Below are 20828 nucleotides of genomic sequence, written 5' to 3'. Positions count from 1 at the left end.
TAATGTTTTCAGATACATATTAATTAATTAATACAGTTGAAATTGTAAATTATCAAAAAAAAATCTCAAATTGCAAGCTTCGAATTTTCCGCTAGGTTCTCTGCTGGCATGTCTCTCTCCCTTAAGTATATTAATTTAAAATTACTTTTTTATTATTACTTTCTTAAATGAGGCGAAAAAATTTTGGACATATTCTTATAATTTTAAACCATATACCAGAATATATTATTTTTTTATATAATATATGACCGGGAACAAAATATGTATATACCTAAACCTTTCTAAATATTTAACGAATATAAAGGTGAATAAGAAAATGGAAGATTTATTCCATGAAAGAAAAAAAAGCAAGTCAAGAAATCCCAACATTATTATTGTTTAAACTAAGGTATATATTTTGCCTAGAAAATGTCACGGTGGAATGGTGATGATGGAGAATCATAGAGAATGAGCATGAGAAAATATATACAACTTTACTGTGGACAAGTAAAACAAATTTATAATTACAGTGTAAATATACGCGGATTAAAATATGCCCCATGGATATATTTCTGAATTTAATAATCAAATTAAAACCCTAGATAAAATTTAAAAAAATCATAACGTCACGTACGAATCCTAAGTCATGCGTTGTCCTGTTATCTGCTGACCATATCTCATGAGAAAACCCAAGACTTGTTACGTATGTTGTAAAGGGATATATTTTATAAAACAATAGCAAACAATGTAACATTAATTCAATTTTCATAGCTGATTTTGGCAAAAGTCGTGAATACAAGAATGAAAACCTAACAATAATAATCCAATATATCGGCCATTTTCAAAATTTGTTTGCTGCTAGCTTCCTGTTAACTGTAAACCAACAAGAACCGTGTTTTATTTAGACATGAATTTTATGTCAGTACTGTACGATACAAAGAGGTTGGACGGTCTTTAATATACAGCCGTATATTTCCGGCTGCTGGTTGGACCAACTTAAGCATCTCATCCCTCTCGGAGCACATTCTCGGTCATTCCCAGAGGATGTGGTTTGCATCCTGCACCGCGATTTCCTAACTATCGACTCGTGTGTCAGCCGACGACATGACGTAATTGTGACGTCAGCCAATACACGCTCGAGGCATGCCGCCCAGCACACAGTGCTTACCATAGATATTATTATGATGAAACACCTATATGTGTATGGTGACAATGAATAACGCCACTGTCTGACCAGCGTTATTTTCTCGAATGCTATTATCACTCCGGTAGTACGTCACAATGATGTCATATGACGTCATGTCGACCGGGCGGCTTGCACTAGCAAATTCTAACATGGGGCCCCTGTAGTTCTCCGCCATATGAACATGTTGGCCGGATAACAAGTAGCTATTCAATATTGTCATTCGCTATTTTATATTACGACAATGATGCTATGAAAGTTAAGTAAATGACAGCAAGCTATCAGATTATTTAGCCACGATGTTAACTTTAACGAAGTGACTATTAAAAAAATATTTTACATACTATTTTTTGGATAAAAAATAATAGTTAACAAATACATTAACGATGCCCGCAAATCGGGGAGCACATCCTATGTACATTTGTTCGGTGTGTTACGACAAAATATACTCCCATGTCAAATGTTAATCACGGGGACTTATTAAATATTTAACGCATTAAAATTTCAATGACTTTAAATATAAAATGGCGTACACGTACACCGCTTTATTTAGTTCACTTTAGACGCATACAGAGCTGTGGTAGTGTTTAGTTTGCTATTCTGAATTCGTCATAATGTCACTCTATAATGATGATAGTACCGGGGAATTTAATGGAAAATTTGCATTAGTAACGGGGGGTGCGACCGGCATCGGGTTACACTGTGTTAAGGAACTTCTGAAATATGGTATCGAGGTAAATTATTACCATTTTTTTTAAATAAATATTTACATATTGACTGTAGAAAGGAAAAAAAGGCGTAATTCACACATATCAAATTTAAGAAGAGGCACAAAAACGTTGATGGGCAGGTATTAAAAACGCCAATAGTTAAAATTTGTCGCAATTAGTATGTCACTGCGTAGCATAGAAGTAAATGCGACGGACGGCGCGTAAATCCAAGAGATGCAGGGTTCGATTCCTTGCCGGGGTGGCTTATTTTTTTCAAAAAGATTTTTTCTATTGGTTATAATATATTTTCTCAGAAAGTGTTTTTCAAAATTATGTATGTTCAATAATTAGAGTGGTACATTCTTAAATCTTCTGAATTATTCGTTGAATAAAAGAAATAGTTTTTGTTATTGCTTTCGGTCAAAGTTAAAATACAAATAATTAGACATAACCTAGAAGTGCATGATAATTTATTCCTAATCTGATATTAATTAATTTGAGTTAATTAAAGAAAAGCCAACGAATATGATTAAGTCGTTTTTCCTACTTCACTTCCTTCTTTCTTAAAAAAATGCCAGCTAAATTAAGATAATAAATCAGCGTTTGCAGCTAACATCATTTAGGACACAATGTGTATTTAGTCGTGTACAACGTTATTATTCAATAAAACTTATTTTTGAACAAACCGAGGGTTATGCCCTTTTTCCTTTCTTAAGTTGATACATTCATGGCTCGAAATTGACCAGAGCGCACCGGAAGCCATTCCGAAAATTATCGCTCTGTCTCAATGAAAAATTAATTTGACCACTTGAGCTAAATACGATATATCGCACCATCGCAACTAAACTGCCACAATCCAAAACCGTAGAACAGAGAAAATCAGCTTTGAAGTTTTTACCTTTCGCATTTTTGTACTGTGTTTTTGAAATATGTTTAGTTATTGAATGAAGTTTTGACTTGAATTTGATGACTTAAAGATATGAAATTTCCGGTACATATACTATGAACGATAGACAATGAAACGTAGTAATTAACTCAAAACACGTAAATTTGGACTTGTGGCGGTTAAGTTGCGAGGGTGCGATATAACGAAAAAATCTAACACATCTACTTTTATAAAATACACAATATACAATTGGATAACTATGTATTTATATAATATTTATAGTATATTATCTATGTAAATATTTTCGGTTTTTCCATTTTGAGCGCTGATTGAATTAATTCAAAATATGTTTACGTCTTTAAATTTATTTCAGGAACATTGTAGTTTGGCATAATATATGATTCTTTGTTATAATAATCTGATCTTGGTAATTTTGTGATACGAGAAATACTTTTTTTTCATCTATTCCTGTAAGCCGAGAAAATAAAGTGAATATAAATCAATACACTACATCACATAAAACTAACCATTAAATAAATCTTTTAATAGTTTACATATGCCAAAATGAAAGAGGTCACGTAAAGCACTAAAATTGTATGGTTCACTAAATCATTTTTTTGCTATTTTGCAACAAACAAATATAGAATACTGAAATGTCATTTTGATGCCCATAGTAACGCACGTATATATTATTAATAATTTAGTTGCTAGGACCACCCACTTAGGAACCAATAATAGTGGATTGGATTACGGATTTCTTCCGAAATAACTTTTCATACAAAACAGAATTAATTGAAAATGAATTCAATTCTACTTAAAGATGGTTAAAAGTATTAAAAGAATGCTGATATATTCTAAAAGTTTCAAATGTTAAGCTAGTCGGGAAGTTAGTTGAAAATCGATTGCAAAATTTGTACTGGATAAACAACCACCAGATAAATAAGAATACGAGCCAATAAAAATGTTATTAAAAAAAATTAAATATATTATTTTACTGATGGTCAAATTTAATAATCAAATATGACATGTAATCAAAATATTTAAAACATTCATACAATTTATATTTACAATAAATAAATTTAGTTTTTGCTTAGAGAATATAAAGCTACCTATTTAGTTATCTAATAAGATCAATGACAAAACGTAGGATCTGGTAAAATTAATAGATATGTGTATTTTTCGGTTCATACTTTATAATATACGTTGGTATGGTAGGCGTATTGAATTGTTATACAAAAAGAAATAAAACAAATGCTCATCTCAATGCGATATTGCATAATATCTTTGTGTGTTATTATAAAGTACATGAGTTAGGTTATATTTGGGTATATATTATATTAACGCTATTTGTATTAATGCTGACTATACAATGATGGCAGGTGAATGCTAAGTGAAGACAAACATATTTGTTTTTTTTTCAAACATAAAGTGGCGCATGCAGATAATAACTATTGACTGACCATTGGAGTTCTCAGTTATTAACCGGATATGGTAGTTATACCTAATAGAATCTCCCACTTGCTTATGTAGTGAATTGCAGGATGCCAATGCTAGAAGATATCAATATTTGGCCACGTATTTTTTTTCGACTTATACGTGGTATAAATGAGAACTCTGCTATTGTTTGTAGTATTGACTTGTGTGTCTCTGATAACTATCTTATAAATCGGGAGAATCAGTAGTAGGTAGAACTAACCTACCATTGGTGATGGCAATTAGGAGGGTGATGTTGATATATTCCACTTATCTGAGATGGGCGTTGTTTTATACATTTTTACAAACGGTCCAATTAGCTTATTCAGTGTGCTTCCATGTTTTTATTTTTTATAATAATTCTTGTGCCTATTTCCTTTTTATACATTTTTTGTGATGCTGCATTTTTTTTGCTTTTAAATGTCATGCTGTGAACGTCTTAAATTTATCATTTGTAATATTCACTGTATGTAAAAATACACAAATTTGAATATAAGAACATCGTCTGGGAGTGTCCCCTGGGAGCATATTAAGTTGATCCGACCGTCAGTTGGACTGGTCAGCCATTACGCCTTGGTATCTACGAAGGAAAATTTGCCAGCTTTTAAACTGCATTAAATCACGATAATAGCGATAAGTTTGTTAAAAAAATAACATACCTAATCCGAAGTGGATGCTTTGAAAAAATAATATATGTACATTAAATATACGTCAGTAGAATATTAATTAAATTAGGTATTGGATGAAAAAAACAGGAAAATTCATATTTTCGAAAATTAGGTCATAATTGCACATGATATGTCATAAAAATGGTAAATAATTATGCATATAAATGTACTGCATAATTTTAGGACTATCACAAAAGTTGCCCAGTGCATAAATTAATTAGTGAATAACTTTCTAACCAAATATTTGTCAGACAATGAAAATTATTTAAATTATCTAACTCAATAATGCTTACGGAACTACAAAATGGAAACTAATTTATTATTATCGACAGTAGTCGAGGTCATAGGCATACTATTCGCAAGGTTTAGAAACTTTGAGAAGTATCCATAAAGAGATTGATTTCAATCTTCAATGAGATCCGAATTTATTTATGTAATTATGTAAATCCGAAAAACGTTTCAGTGTAACAGTATTAACTTTCAATTCTTGCTAAGCTCGCTTGCTTATAGACAGACACTGATAATCGAAATATATTAATATCCTTCATAATATATAATCTAAATGTCAATTATTGCCAGTATTCCTCTAATCTTTTTTTAACACTATGGCCATGGTGCCCAATCAACGTAGTGTAGTTAGTAGCAGCAGTGAAATAATTATAGAAAACTTCAGAATTTCAGAAAATCATATATAATAAATGTAATGTGCCAAACCAGGAATAAAACCCAAAGCCGCACTGGGCTATGAGAGCCATCATTATTATTCACTTAATAATAATGATTAAAATAAGCAATTATTATATACATCATGACTAACAAATTTACATAATTAAATTACGTAAATTAGAGATACCTATATAATTTGGTGTGTTTTAAATAATAAAGAATGATTATTAAGCATATCAAAATGTTATGAAAAGTAGACAATTACCCTAAACATTATTTATTATTATATTAATTGAACATACATAATTTGGAAAACACTTCTGAGAAAATATTATATAACCAATAGAAACAAATATTTTTTGAAAGAAATACGACACCCAGCAGGAATTGAACCTGCAGCTCTCGGGCTTTGTGATGTCGGTTAGTAATTAAAGTAATTAATACCTACTTTGATTAAAAATACAAAAGCCGATTGCCAATAGTAAGTCAATTTGGAAAGCGGTTGAGGGAGTATTGTAAGATTAGTAAGAGTTATTAGTTTAAATTTGTCGCAATTAGATAGGATGTGGTCGATGTGCATGGGCGCGAATCCCGAGAGACGCACGTTCGATTCCTGCTGGGTGCCGTATTTCTTTAAAAAAATATTTTTTCTATTGATTATATATTTTCTGGTTTTCAAAATAATGTATGTGCAATAAAAATAATGTTACATTATTAAATATTGTGAATTATTCGTTGAATAAAAAAAATAGTTAATTAAATTATTTATTATGTTTCAAGTTAGGAATTACATCTTAAATAATTAATGAAAAGTAGCAGTTGCCTTTAATTGATTTTATCTAGTTGAAAATAATTAGAATTATGTATTAATGTATTTATTCATAGTTAAAAAATACTATTTAAAATTTTCAGAAAGTTGCTGTAATCGACAAATTTGTTGCACAAGATGCTTGCAGACGCCTCGTTACTGAGTTCGGGAAAGAACGTTTAATGTTTGTCAGATGCGATGTGTCAATAGCAAACGAGCTTGAGAACGCCTTCACTGCTGTTATGGAACAATTCAACAGCTTACACATAGTTATCAATAATGCCGGGATATTGAACGACTCCGAATGGGAGAAAGAAATTCTAGTCAATTTCGTAAGTTTATATAACAGACAATATAACCTATTAATAATTATTCTTTGTGGATGTTGTCCAGTACGACGTTGTGTTTACAAATTAAGTAACATTTTTGTATAATTGAGATCTTATTGATATAAAAATAATTCGTCATTATTCTTAAATACTACTACTAATAAATGCAATCGACGCAATGGTGTCTAATTTAAAATAATTCTCACAGAAAATTATTGTACATATTTTTTTGCTTTATAGTTTAGTGAAAGCTTTACTATCAGGTAAAATATGGATGAGCAATGACAAGACTGATATACACACGCAAACATGCTCAATAATGAGTAAAAAAAAATGATCACACACTGTCAAAAGAAGCAGTGGATTAATTATTCAATAATACAATGCAGTTCCATCATGAATTGACAGTTAACACAATAAAAGAAATTAAAGAACATTAAAAAAAATAGTTCTTGATTGTAGCCCTCTATTAAAGTTATTCAAGTTCATTATTTTAATTTTAGAATGGAACAGTACGCGGAACCATATTAGGAATGAAATACATGAGTAAATCAGAAGGAGGTACCGGTGGAACTATTATCAACGTGTCATCTTTGTCAGGACTTTCACCATCTGCTGGTTCACCGATCTACACTGCATCTTCAAATGCTATAATAGGATTGACTAGATCATTTGCTGTAAGTACCTGTTTACAATATTTAATTATTCACACACATAGAGTTTACAAAATATGATAGAACATTTTTTCCATTAAAAGTATATCATATAAATACAAATCGACTGCTTTATCTGAAGGAGAAAAAACTAAAAAAAATGAACTATCGAGCGGAATTAACCATTTCCAAATATTCACTTCGAATTATTTTTTTACAAATGCTGTACAAGAGCTGCACTATGAATAATTAATATACTATTTTAGCTTCCCTTTTATGAAGAAACTTGATTTAAAGAGCGGAGTTGCTCCATTTACAGGTAAATTAAATTTAATTTTGAGTGAGCATAGAAAACATGCTTTATAACAAAATGCCATTAAAATCTCATTTTTGGTCAAAGTGCAGTTAGCTCGTTTGCAGAATAAGCAGTCGAAATGTGCTCTTGGTTCGTAGGTGAATCTTGCGATTTGGGTCTTTATCAATGCTAGAATTCCGGCTGACAACACAATGAATTACGATATTCCAATTAATAAGACCAAATTGCGTAATCTCAAGGCAAGGGTGGTTATTTAACCTTTCAAATTTAAATACCTGAGCATATTGTTCAAATTAAAGGTAGCTCAAATTCAAGTAAATTCAATAGTCTGATAGTACAGAGTTAGTATTAATTTCTTCCAATATTTTTTTTCCAAAAATTACATTATGTTATGTTAGTAACATTATTAATTCTTATGTTCCTTTTCTTGGAATATTTAAACAAAATAAAAGTATTTTATAATCATGTTGCTTGAAACAATAATAATTATTGTACTGCAGTCGACACCTCCTTCGTAAATGGTCGTAACTGCGTTTTTGTATATTTTGACTTGATTGTCTTTATTCAATAATTTTAAAGATAATAAAACGATGATATCGAAAAAAAAACAAAAATTCAATAAATATTTTATAGGCATAACTAAAAATTTACAATTTCAGCATTTTGTAGTGTCATTAATATTGTCATGAAAACTTACCATTTTGCACTTTCGATCTTATACGTAAGGGGTGTCGTGCTATTTCTATAAGCTATAATGACTCTTCACAAAAAATATCAGAAAAGAAAATTAGTTATAAACTATGTAAAAAATCATCAAAAAATATCAAATTATAAATTATACTGTTTTTATAGGAACAAATTTTTATGTTATCAGATAATTTGTTATTTTATATGGGTTTTTTTACCATGTTCATTCCTCAGAAAATCACAAGAAAAATCGATATTAGCCACTTGTTCAATCTTTTGGGTCCATATTCGCTTACATGTAAATCGTACGTAAAACATTTCACCGTGGTACAGTTTGCCGTGAGCTTTTTCATCGGAAAGAGATGACCGTATACCATACGGTCTCCAATTTTATTAGATTCAATATTTTAATTAATTCAATTTCCATAGCTGATCCAGTGTATCGGTTATTATCAAAATTGGTTTGCTGCTGCCTTCCTGTAAAGTGTAAACCGACAAGAACCGTGTTTTATTTAGACATGAATTTTATGACGACCCAACGAGGTTGGACCGTTTTTAATATACGGCCGTATATTTCCGATACAACATTTCACGGAGAAATGTGGATACGGCGAACTGCATACGTAAAAGTTTCTGGACACGCCATATTCTGGATCTAAGCCCCAATGTGAATAATTTTCTAGATCCAAAATCCGAAAACAGGACTCGTACATCGTGCGTTTCAAATTAATCTATAAATAATCTAAAAAAAAGATTATTTTGAGTTAAGCTTTTTTATTGACAGTGCAAATTACAAACCATGAAATACGTTGGTAAATATTGTATAAATCATGTGGTTGTGAATTCTAGATGCCTTATCATCACACAAAAACTGGTGTCCGTATGATGACGCTATGCCCAGGGATCACATACACAAAAATAATTTCTGGCGCTTCTAAGAAAATGCTCAACGATGAAATGGGAAAGGAGTGGCTGAAAGAGGTATCGATGACATCAACACAAAAGTAAGATAATGTATTTTTAACGGTTTACATTGATTATTTTCAAACTCATGGGCTTACTACCAAAAGTTGGTAAGTCGATAGTTTAGGTATTTAGAGTTAACAACGGATTATGTGTAAATGTATAATAATGTATGCTACAAAAAAAATCAAGGCCATCCAATATTATAGAAGATGCACATAAAATGCCCAATTTTATATGGCATGTAAAACTTTCAAATTGCAATTACTCCATAACATGATTTCCAGACTTACCAACTTTTGGCAGTAACCCCGCGACTACATACATATATTCTATTGGACAGTCATGGAGTTGCTGCCAAAAGTTTTTAAGTACATAATTGAGGTATTTAGAGTTGACAACGGATTATGTGTCTATAGATATATAATTATGTATGATGGAAAAAAATCAAGGTCATCCGATATATGGAACGTGCACATAAAGCACAAATAAATTAGCATTATGCCTGATTTTAGAGGACATGCCAAACTTCAAATCGCAATTATTACTCCATAACATGATTTCGAGACTTACCAACTTTTGGCGGTAACACCACACTATTCTTGAAACGATTAATATTAGTCTATATAATTAATATATTGTATCACATTTAGATACAGCGCAGCCATTCTTAACAGTTAGCACTTTAAAAAGTTTCCGTTATTTTCATTGGTTCAAATTAACACGGAACGCATTCCATATACAAGGCGGTTATCTCCAATAATTGGTAAATACGTAATACGGCGAAAATTTAGGTTGGTAGACATGTCGGTCAAATTCAGATATGTTCATGTTGGCATATCCACCCGAACCCCAAAATTTTGTATTGAAACATCAAACATATCAACATAACCTACAATTTTATTAGTCATGTCATTGCGATTGAAGCACATAGTAAAACAAGAATACGGCGTTCGTGACGTAATTATTTTTCAAAATAGTCGTATTTTGCATCTCAATATGTAAAATTTACGTACCTACTCGCTCTAAAAGTTAACACAGCGAAGACTAATTATAAGCTATGTCTTTGAACATTCAAGTGTGATAAACATCCTACGAATAATGATTGCTTTATAATAATTATTGACCTAAGAATAAGGTAGTGTTTTTTTTTGAAATACGCATCATAAATACGAAATCTTTTGGCATTCCCCGCAAACACGCGCGTTAACATCATTTTACTCCCTACTTCAATTATAGTTTGGTCAATTATGGTCAAAGACATAGCTTATAATGAGTAACTTTGGAATTATCTTCAAATGTGTTAAACTTGCCCATTTTTTGAATAATAAAATGCCTAATTCTTGTCAAATTTGGGATCACATAGATTATCAATATAATTTTTTATCTTAAATCACTATAATAATGTCGATATAAATAATACTGATGGTTTTATAAATGCGGTTAAAAATAAATAAATGCAAAAAATCTTAACACCAATGCACATTTATGTACTGAAATATGACTATATTCCAAAACATTAGAGCGAGAGGTTTAAAAGAATACTATTTTATGTAATAAAAATATTTTATGCAGTCATCAAATGTTTAAAATAAATATAAAAGATAATAAGGCTTCAAAATTATATAGAACGTTTAAGGTATGTCCAGGATCATGCTTTAAAAATAGAACAAAAGCTCCATTTTGACCTACGCTGAGCATGTCCCTCCTTAAGAGATAGCACTTTTTGACGGTTCAGACGGTTAACTTATTGTAATAATTCGATGCCTGAATGTCCAAAGTGATACATGTGATTTATCACATGTAGCTCTTTTTGGACGTTAAGTGATATGTTAGAATAGCCTCGCAAGCTTACTAAATTGTTGTCCATAGTATGTTTACTAGAATTAACTATATAATATAGATATTCAATTAAAAACTTTCCATTCTCAAATATTGTGAATTATTCGTTGAATAAAAAATATAGTTTGTAATATTGTTGTTTTTGTTTTAGACCAGAAAATGTGGGCCAAGGAGCGACACACATGCTGATTCACGGAAAGAATGGTTCAATTTGGGTTAGTGACGCCGGTAAAACTATCTATGAAGTAATCGTACCAACCCTAAATGAAATGCAAAGAGTACAATAGAATGAAGTTACCACATTTTAAATAAACGTCGCCATATTGAATGAAATTGCACTATGTCCAAACCCAGTTCTGCAATATGAGACGTTTAAAAAAAAAGAAGGATTTTTCTGTATATTTTCAGAATTCTGTTACTGGGGTTTTAATAATACATGGCGACATAATTATAACCATTATTGAAAAAAAATAATATGGATTTAATATGCGACTGAATTTATATAATATGGAATAATTAATTCGGTTTAAAATTGTATTTTACGGAAAATACTTTGGCATATTTAATTTAAAATTAAATGTAAATTATGGACATAATGCATTATAGTTCCAATATGAACACATTGTGTTGTTTTTAATAATAATCGTTAAGCATGTTCAAAACCGATTGAATACGAATAAGAATGTAATAATATGGGTGTTAAATAGCATTTCTTTATGATTATTATATCTTTATCATAATATATATGTAAAGATTATTTATAATTACGTATGATACGGTACGTCTTTTTGATGCATTGATAATTTATCAATTGTTTGATTTTTAAATAAAAAAAATTGATAATGGCAATATTACTATTAGCTGTAGTCGATTGACTGTTGGATGAAAGCCTATTATAGCTTTTTTCTAATTCTCTCAGTATTTCAAATTTTATCACTCACGCATTCCCACCTAAGTTAATCAGTTCGATGCTCAGCTGATTTTAGGATGAGACTGTGGCCGTTTAATGATATTTGGGTACCACTGTAAGACTGAAGTTCACTGTCGTTTATCGGAATGCGCATTATAAGTACATCTTTCTTTACCATGTTGCGTTTATTTATGAATATGTTATTATGTGTATATCTTCATTTTATAATATTAATAACCAAGCACTTAGGTGGATATTAATATCAATATTGAATATAAGTTTCCCGTTATTTTATTTTTGTTAAAGATTTACGATGGTTTCATTATTAGTATCTATCTATTCACAAAATGGTAGGTAATATAAATTATATTTAATGCTACAGGTTCTTTTTATAAGTCGATAGCTATTTTGATTATGGCACAATTTTTAATACCACAAAGATAAATTACTTGTCTATACATAAGTGTAAAACTAATATGATGAGACATCCCTCACCATAGAAACTGTATTTTAAATAAATAATTTACTATCGTACAAGTTATATAGAAGCATTTAATTAATATTGTTATTATATTATCAAGTGGGAGTCATTTGCCAATAATACTTAGGTATATTGGATTTTATACCATCGATAATAAGACTTTTTTGAAGGAGCGAAATAATAATAATTTGTGTATTTTTTGGTAGAATGACTATTATATATTATTAATCATTATTTTTTACAATGCAAAATAATGTTTTTTCTATTTTCGGACAATAATTGTAAGCATGATTTTTACATATTATAGTGATTTAATTAAATGTACGCATTTACATATATGTGTTACATATTAAAAGTAGATGTGTAATATTATTTTTTTCTACGTAATGCTTCAAATACACTCTATGACGATCGGTCATATTTATGTCGAAAAACCCGTTTCTTATGTTGGCGTCCTGTGTCACAGGGTGTCACAGAGTGTAAATACGATGTCATATCTGTCATACAATATGTATGTATAAATATCGGAATGGCATAGATTTGATCATAGACACTAAAACGCTCTTAGCATATATGTGCCTGATCGTCATAGAGTCTATTTGAGCCTTCATGTTAAAAACATAGACAAATTTTATAAAATAAATTGGTAATCTTTTAAAATGAAAAAAAAGTGTGTTTGGTTTTACTTACATAATTTTAGCAATTTGTGATAAATTTATAAGCTTTAAATTCAAATTATGTAGGGATTTTAGAAATACAACTAATTCACTTTTTGTGATCTTCAAATTGAATACCTAGATACGTTATAATAATATAATATTGTTTATTCTTATGGAATTGATTTGATGGATCAGAACAGTACCTTGAATACTCTTATTTTATTGGTGGGGATGAATCATAGTATTGTAATACATATTGTTTTGAATGTGTAACAATTAAAGGCTTGATAATAATATTATACCGTTTGACTGATTATACATAATATGTATGTAATTATGTAATGATTGAATATGCTCGTAATAATATATAGATATACTTGTTAAAATTATGAAATATTTGAATAAATATAATTTTTATTTGTACGTAAACTGTTAGTTTTTTTTTATTATTGCATAGTTCGTTCTTATACTACTTTTTTTTTAAGAATTATTAATAACCACGTCCTTGTTTTTTCGTACAAGGTAGTTGTTAGTAATTTTGAACAATCACAAAACACCCAGGCATTGAGAAAAACACATAAATGTTTTTGTCATGATCGGAAATCGAACCCAGAACTCTCGGGTGGAAGGCCAGCGCCTCACCCACTCCACCACGAGAGCCGCTTCTTATACCACTTAAGTACTTACCTATAGGAAAGAGTGGTGGTAAATTTGGTAAGTATGGTATGGAACTTGTTTATTACACAGCTTATGACAGCAAATACTACTTTCATATATTTTGAAATCATTCTCATCCTCCATTTTCCGGTCTCTTCCTCCAAGTTGACATACCAACTAGTTGTGCATCCTACTAAATGTAATCCACCCTCGTAATTTGAGCCTACAAGCACTCTTTCGACCAGATAGTTTTTCATCACTCTATTCATTCATAATAAGCCATATCAGTGGGGAAATTTTGATGCTTCGGATACGGTATGTTGGGTTAGACTTATTTTTAACTCTTTCTATCAAATGTCAGTATATCGTTTTCAGACTTTTATTTATGTGCCAAAATTCTGATTAATATGTGAGTTATAATCTGAATAGTATTTTATTTATATTGATTTTCATTTGATGACAAAAGTTAATCAGCAATCATATAGAATTACCTTTGAAATTAGTAAACATCATGCCAAGTAAATATATAGACAAAATGAAACATAAAACTGAGTAATATCACATGTTCATCAAAAGAAAATGCTCTGAACCATTTATAGAATCATAAATACCTATGTTAGCTTTTATTGAATGGTAAAGAACACATATTGAGATAATAATGTACTAAACCATTGTAAAATATAGATTTCGGAGCAAATATACATAGATAAAAAAAACAATTTCTTAAAAAGTAGGAGTCAATAATGAATTTCAATAGAAAGTTAAATATAAAATATCTCACTAATTAATAGTAAATATTAAATTAAATGTATAATGCACATATAAAAGTGCAATTATCTTTTAAAATTAAAGATAGTTTTATTATAAATGTTAAAATAAAGAGTCATAAAATAATATTAGTTTATTGTATAAAAATAATTATTAAATGTAGATTTATAAGGCGAGAAAAAGAGAGATCATCATAATGCTTCATCATAATCATCTTTGCTACAAAATTTACCGATTGTTTTAACTACCTTACCGTAAATTATTTATTTTAATAATTTTTTACATAACGCCTGCTTTAAAATAATATTGTTCACAATAATTAATAATATATGAAACTGTTCAATTAAAATTTATTTTTTCTTAAAATACATACTTACCTACATAATAATATAATGTTTTCTAATTTACGGTGAAAAGTTTTCGTTTCTGTAAGGATAAGAATAAATATAACCCTGATCGATAGTTTTATAAAGTTTTAATTTTAATTACAGATACATTATGAACAATAAAAGCAGCAAAGCAATGAACCCTATACAGCGTCTATTTTGCAAACGACAATGGCATGTATCACGGTATATAAGGTATTAAATATTATAACCAAGCCTCAGGGGTAGACTATTATATAGTATTTTCGCCACAGTTACAACATAAATATGTGTTGTTACCATCGTAATATTATTACACCTGTAAAACGTGTAAACGGATGTATTATTATGATCGTGATTAATTGATCAAAACAGACTTGCGCTTCAGTGAAAAAGACGATGCGAAAGTGTTCAGTTATGCATCGACCATATTATTTGCAAAGGATCCGATTCAAAATGTAACTTCTTCAGTGCTGTTATTGGGGCTAAAAACGTGCTATAATCTTGAGTGATTTTTAATTACGTATTTAAAATCAATTTCATACTTATGCCAGCTTAGTTTAGCTTAGCTTAGTCAGTTACTTATAGAACATGTAAATGAGTATCAAAATAAATGTGTTTGATAGGATCCAACCGTAAATAAAGTATCTATTATCAATTATTACATACCACTTGAACTCCTCGAAACAAAATAGTGAGACAGAGAAAAAACGTATAAATTATTATATACGTATAAATGCAAATTCTAAATTTGAAAAATCAAAAGAATTGTTTATTTTGATCGGGTCGCGAAAGAAAACAAATACTTCTCTAATTAGAGTTCGACACATGCTCCAGTACGGTGATAGCATATCCAGTGATTACAGTATCGATAAATGAGTGTGGTATCATTTTTTTTAAGAGTAATGATAATGGGAATATGCTGCTGTACCCTACTGTAACCTTTGGTAATATAATATATAATCGACATATGAACGAGTTCAGCGATGAGGTGGACGGCATAGCTAAGAGACTCCACAAAGACTTCGCTAGCCTGATGTAACAGTTCACTGATAAATAATAATTGAGTCTGAAACACCAGAACACATACAGTAAGAAATACGTTATAAACTTATGAGAGAGCGGTAGATATGGAGAAAACTTGTGAGAATGTCACATGTGGTACTGCCACATGGTAATATTTTCCATTATATAACATTTTTATTACTTTTAAAACCGTATTAACGTGAATTGAATCTATCCAATTAACATATGCCATTATATATATTGCAATATTTACCTCTCTAATAATCAGTTGACTTTAAATGTAAAATAATAATAATCACATCAAAAAGAAAAATCTGTAGTCATACATTCTCTGTAGGTTAATGTGTAAATATATATTTATTTAGATGTAACGATGTTAGTTACGTAGGGGAAAAGTCACAAGTAAGGATTATAATGTAAAGAAAATAAGAGCTTTTTTAAAAAGTCTCCACGCTATTCGTAGGTCAATAGTTTTTCCAAGGGGATGATAAAGTATTATATGTATGATTATTTGTAAGTTTTTCACTGCGTGTAAACATGCACATTGAAAGTCGCCTGTCATAATATTGGAAGCCATTTTGCATCGAGTTATTTGGCGGGGTGAATATTGTTATGAATTTCTAAACAAATCAATTGATTTGGTGTATCGATCATTTGACATGAGTTTTTGGTATGATTTTATTGCTGTCGGTTATATAAAGCCCCATGTCACTAATATCATCCGTTTAAGTTTTTTTCACGTATATGTCAACGATAGTTATCCAAAAGTTTAAAAAACATCTACTTTAAAAAAATTTGTAATACACTATTATAATCAATTAATGCCATATATTCGTACATAGTTCTCTGTTAGTCAGGAATAGGGAATCCAATCCCGAGCCAAAATTCTGACCCCGGGATTTCGGGATTACAATTTGACAATCCCGGGATCCCGGGACTGGTCCCAGGATTGACATTTTTTTCCATTGGTAATATAAAATTTTTATATTTACAAATGACATTGATAAAATCGGTCAAAAAAAAATCTAGTATAATTTATACTATTTAAGACATTTATTGTTAATATTGTATACGTTCAATCATGGACATACCTACACAAGTTTAATGGAGTAAATAATATTGTAATATAAATAATAATGTGAATTTAATATGAGATTGCTGTTTCTGATAGTAAAGACATGATGAATGGATTAGCGAGATTTAAAATAGTAAAGCAAATAATCATGGCGTACTTATGGCCTTTCCGCTTCATAAATCTAATTAGTCAGCCAAATATGAAACTGCCGTAAAACGTATGATATCATGGTGGAATTACTTTGTTAAAAGTGCGAAGCATTGTTTTTTTCCAATCTTTCTCATTTTTAATAATTTATGTGAAAAAATAAAATGAATCGGCAACCTACAAATGGGTATAAATCAAACTTCATTCAAACTCACTTAATTTCTAATGTAGTTATATAATATTAAAAGTATTTTTCTGTTATATTTTCGCTTTTATTTTATTTTGCATAAAAATTGATAAAAAAATCAATCCCGAAATTCCGGGATTATGTTTATCAATCCCGGGATTCATAGGTATAGGATCCCGGGATTGGAATCCCTAGTCGGGAAGAAATTGATATCAACAAATGTTTAGTAAATTCAGACGATTAATATCTTTTCATAGTGGACTGTAATTGATTGGTAGAATGGTGATGGTGGATGTGGATGCTCGGCGTGGGGGGGGGGTTGTAAGATACCATGTTTTAATATAAAATATCTTTAAATATGTAATTAAATCATATATAACTTTGCCTATTTTATAGATAGAATAATATCTTTTATCTATTATAGTTTGGTTTAGGCAGGGCTTAACGAATTTAAAATAATGGACTAACAATATGTGTTATATGTATTCTTAATCCAACGAAAACAAATATGTATAAATGAAAAAGTGTGTATGAATTTGTCGTATCATTCAAAGTATATCAAAACTATTATGGTTTGGTTTAGGCAAGGTAGTCTTAGTTCAATAAAAACAAATACGCATGACTAAAAAAGTTTAGTGTGCACCATTTGTAGCGGATTTTAACAGCCTACATACACCTTTCGCTACTTAATTGAATAACCTCCACTCCGTAAAATACAAAATATAGTATTTAGGAATTTTATAATATATTATATATATAATACATGGAGAGCCGTTTCTTTAATATTAGAGAAGTGTTATAGAGAAAAGACAAGTGATAAGAGAGGCTTTAAATAGCAGGGATGTTGTATCAAAGAATCGCGTGCCGTTCCCAAGGTGACCAGCGTAACCAGGGGTAGTTGACGTACGGTCGCGGTCGGGGCGTGTCGCTGGCTACTCACGCCACAAATAATAAAAGTAATTGTAATTAAAAGCACATACTCGCTAAGTACGATACTAACTCATACAGAAGTCTGGTTTTTCACTGGGGAAATAAATATATTTTAGTAAATACATATTATAACAATAATTGATTTTTCTTAACACTTTTAAAAGCTGATACAAAAATAAAACGTCTCCAATTCGGTGTTTATATAATATTATGTTATTCGAGAAAGTAAAGAGTAATGACGGTGTCAATATTGACCACGATGGCCAACGGCTACGCGTCAGGCATATTCTCGTGGATCTCGGGTTTGAATCCCAATCACATGCTGTTTTCCAATGTATGGTGAGCAAGTGACTAACATCCATTTCTCGTAAAAAATAGACGTTAAGGAACCTCTTCGTGAGGCGGCCCAGATCCGCAAAGGATTGTAGAGCCAATTAAAAAAATAAAGGGTTTTGACAGATGAAATAATATGTTCTCCCTTCTCACTTTCTAAGTTCACACCACCGTTCGAAAATATACTTTGCTATCGCAAAATTTTTTTTTTTGACCATGTCTGATCCTATCAGGATCATATGGGCGTCTACAGAGTGAAGGTTTGTATTAACAGATTTTGTTTTTTACGAGAAATGGATGTCAGCCACTTGCTCAGCCTATTAGGTCCATACTCTGGCTCATAGACAAATTGAAAAACAATATGTGTACTTGCCAGACCCAGGATTCGAACCTTCGCAAAAATTTATTAAGAAAGAAAGAGGCAATTATTTAAAGCTTACTCGTATCTTCTTAAGAAAAATGAATTTAAATAATCCAAAGACGTTAGAAAGACGTTGATTAAAATACGAACAAACCCATCTGTATCTAAATATTCATTTTACAATTCATATATCCAAGTGTATCGATTCTTCTACTAACACATGCAAGATAGGCTTGATATAATCTAAAGTTTTTTCTAAGTATATGACGTATACTATTTTTTGTCCTTAAGATCTCAGAAATATCTGGTTTATTATATTATGGTCTCAGTTTGGGTAGCCTACCGGTTACGAAATAGCATTTCTATCAAATTTTATTTATTTTTGAGTTAATGTTGGAATAGCACAGTTGTGCTATCTCGAAATGTATTTTTTTCTGTTCTACATCTAGATTGTTCATTTTCTAAAGAACTAAGAACTTTATTTATATTATGTAGTTCATAACCCTTAATAATTTTCGAATACTTGGTACCTGCCCATTAAAAGAAAATCCGTGCTGGATTTACCCAAGGATAAAAACAAAGTCCTCGAGAACTAAACGTGATCACGCAATCCAAAATGAATGATTCGTGTTTACAAAATATTTAGATTCGTCTGTTATTACGTTACTATGAGTGAGTGTCCATTTAGATGCATAGCAGAGCCGGAAACCAGCGATGTTCAAGTGGTGGCGCTAGTGGCGCCGACCGGAAATACCGGAAGCTCGGCGGACATTCTCGCATTTGCTTCAAAGGACTGATTGATGCGATAAAGTTGTTTGCCTGTTTGCTAAAGGCTAACGGTTATATGGGGCACTTTACCAGCGAGAGAAAAGCATAAAATCATATTTTTGTTCAAAGCTTTATTTAGTTTATGCACACATTATGGGTATAATATGTATATTATTATGTAAGTAAAAACATTATGTACATATAAAACTGTGTAATAATTAGTCTATTCATCTATTTTTTATTGTTTATGATGATATATTATTATAAAAATTTGGATTATATTTAATTAGTCATTGCACTACGTATAGATAGGTATAATCATTTCTTCTTCTTGGTCATTCCCGCATGGGTGAGGATCGTGACCGCCTTGAAATTCTGTCATATCCTGAGTGACCAAAACTGTCCATCTCTTTCTTCACAATCTTCTACGATATTATAATATTTATGTGTCAAACGTCTATAAAAATCAATCAGATGGCCGCGACGAATCGATTTGAATCCCGAAAAGTTCACATGTTGTTTTTTCATTGTATGTTTGCATCCAGATAATAGGTTACGCATGTGGCTAATACCCATTTCACGGAAAACAAAAATCTGTTAAGAAACATAATCACTAGGTGGCCCAAAATACATTGAATTATTATAAGGGCTAATTTAAAGAAATAATATCAATTTATTATTATTTTAATAGTAAATAGAAATTAAACAAAAAATATAATATGACAATAAAATAATAAAATTGTATTATTTAGAAAGATTTAGAACAAACTTTATTGATACAATACATAATATCGTATTTGGTTCTTGAGTTGTTACCGTGTGTGACTTTACTTCTTCTTGTATTAACGATTCATGCTAGTTACATATTATATGCAATTCTCAAAAGGAAGGAGAAAAAATAATACACATGGTATCTACTCTTAAACTATGGATTGCAATACCGATATCCCAGTTTTTTTAGATACCGAAATACCGGTTTTAAAAATCAGATTCTTTAT

The 20828-nt window shown here is 30.3% G+C and overlaps 2 protein-coding genes across 5 annotated transcripts in view; one reads left to right on the top strand and one right to left on the bottom strand.

Moving 5' to 3' along the window:
• LOC147064476 (glycine receptor subunit alpha-2-like) overlaps positions 1-20828 on the bottom strand; it is a 180026-nt gene that overhangs the window by 63877 nt on the left and 95321 nt on the right. The window lies entirely within an intron of this gene.
• On the top strand, positions 1777-11450 carry LOC147064477 (15-hydroxyprostaglandin dehydrogenase [NAD(+)]-like). Its single transcript, XM_085957606.1, has 5 exons — positions 1777-1896; positions 6478-6705; positions 7206-7379; positions 9208-9362; positions 11315-11450. The coding sequence occupies exons 1-5, from the start codon at positions 1777-1779 to the stop codon at positions 11448-11450; spliced, it is 813 nt and encodes a 270-aa protein (XP_085813732.1).

This window comes from Rhyacophila brunnea, unplaced genomic scaffold (assembly GCF_057557595.1).
Source record: "Rhyacophila brunnea isolate RB1 unplaced genomic scaffold, BYU_Rbru_1.0 scaffold_7, whole genome shotgun sequence".
NCBI lineage: Eukaryota > Metazoa > Arthropoda > Insecta > Trichoptera > Rhyacophilidae > Rhyacophila > Rhyacophila brunnea.
This window is presented reverse-complemented; position numbering and strand designations above follow the sequence as displayed.

Excerpts from the sequence above, each read along its gene's own strand:
- LOC147064477 (XM_085957606.1), top strand. The coding sequence starts at position 1,777 with ATGTCACTCTATAATGATGATAGTACCGGGGAATTTAATGGAAAATTT. Across the intron at positions 1,897-6,477 it reads TTCTGAAATATGGTATCGAG|AAAGTTGCTGTAATCGACAA; the intron begins GTAAATTATTAC and ends TAAAATTTTCAG. Across the intron at positions 6,706-7,205 it reads AAGAAATTCTAGTCAATTTC|AATGGAACAGTACGCGGAAC; the intron begins GTAAGTTTATAT and ends TTTTAATTTTAG.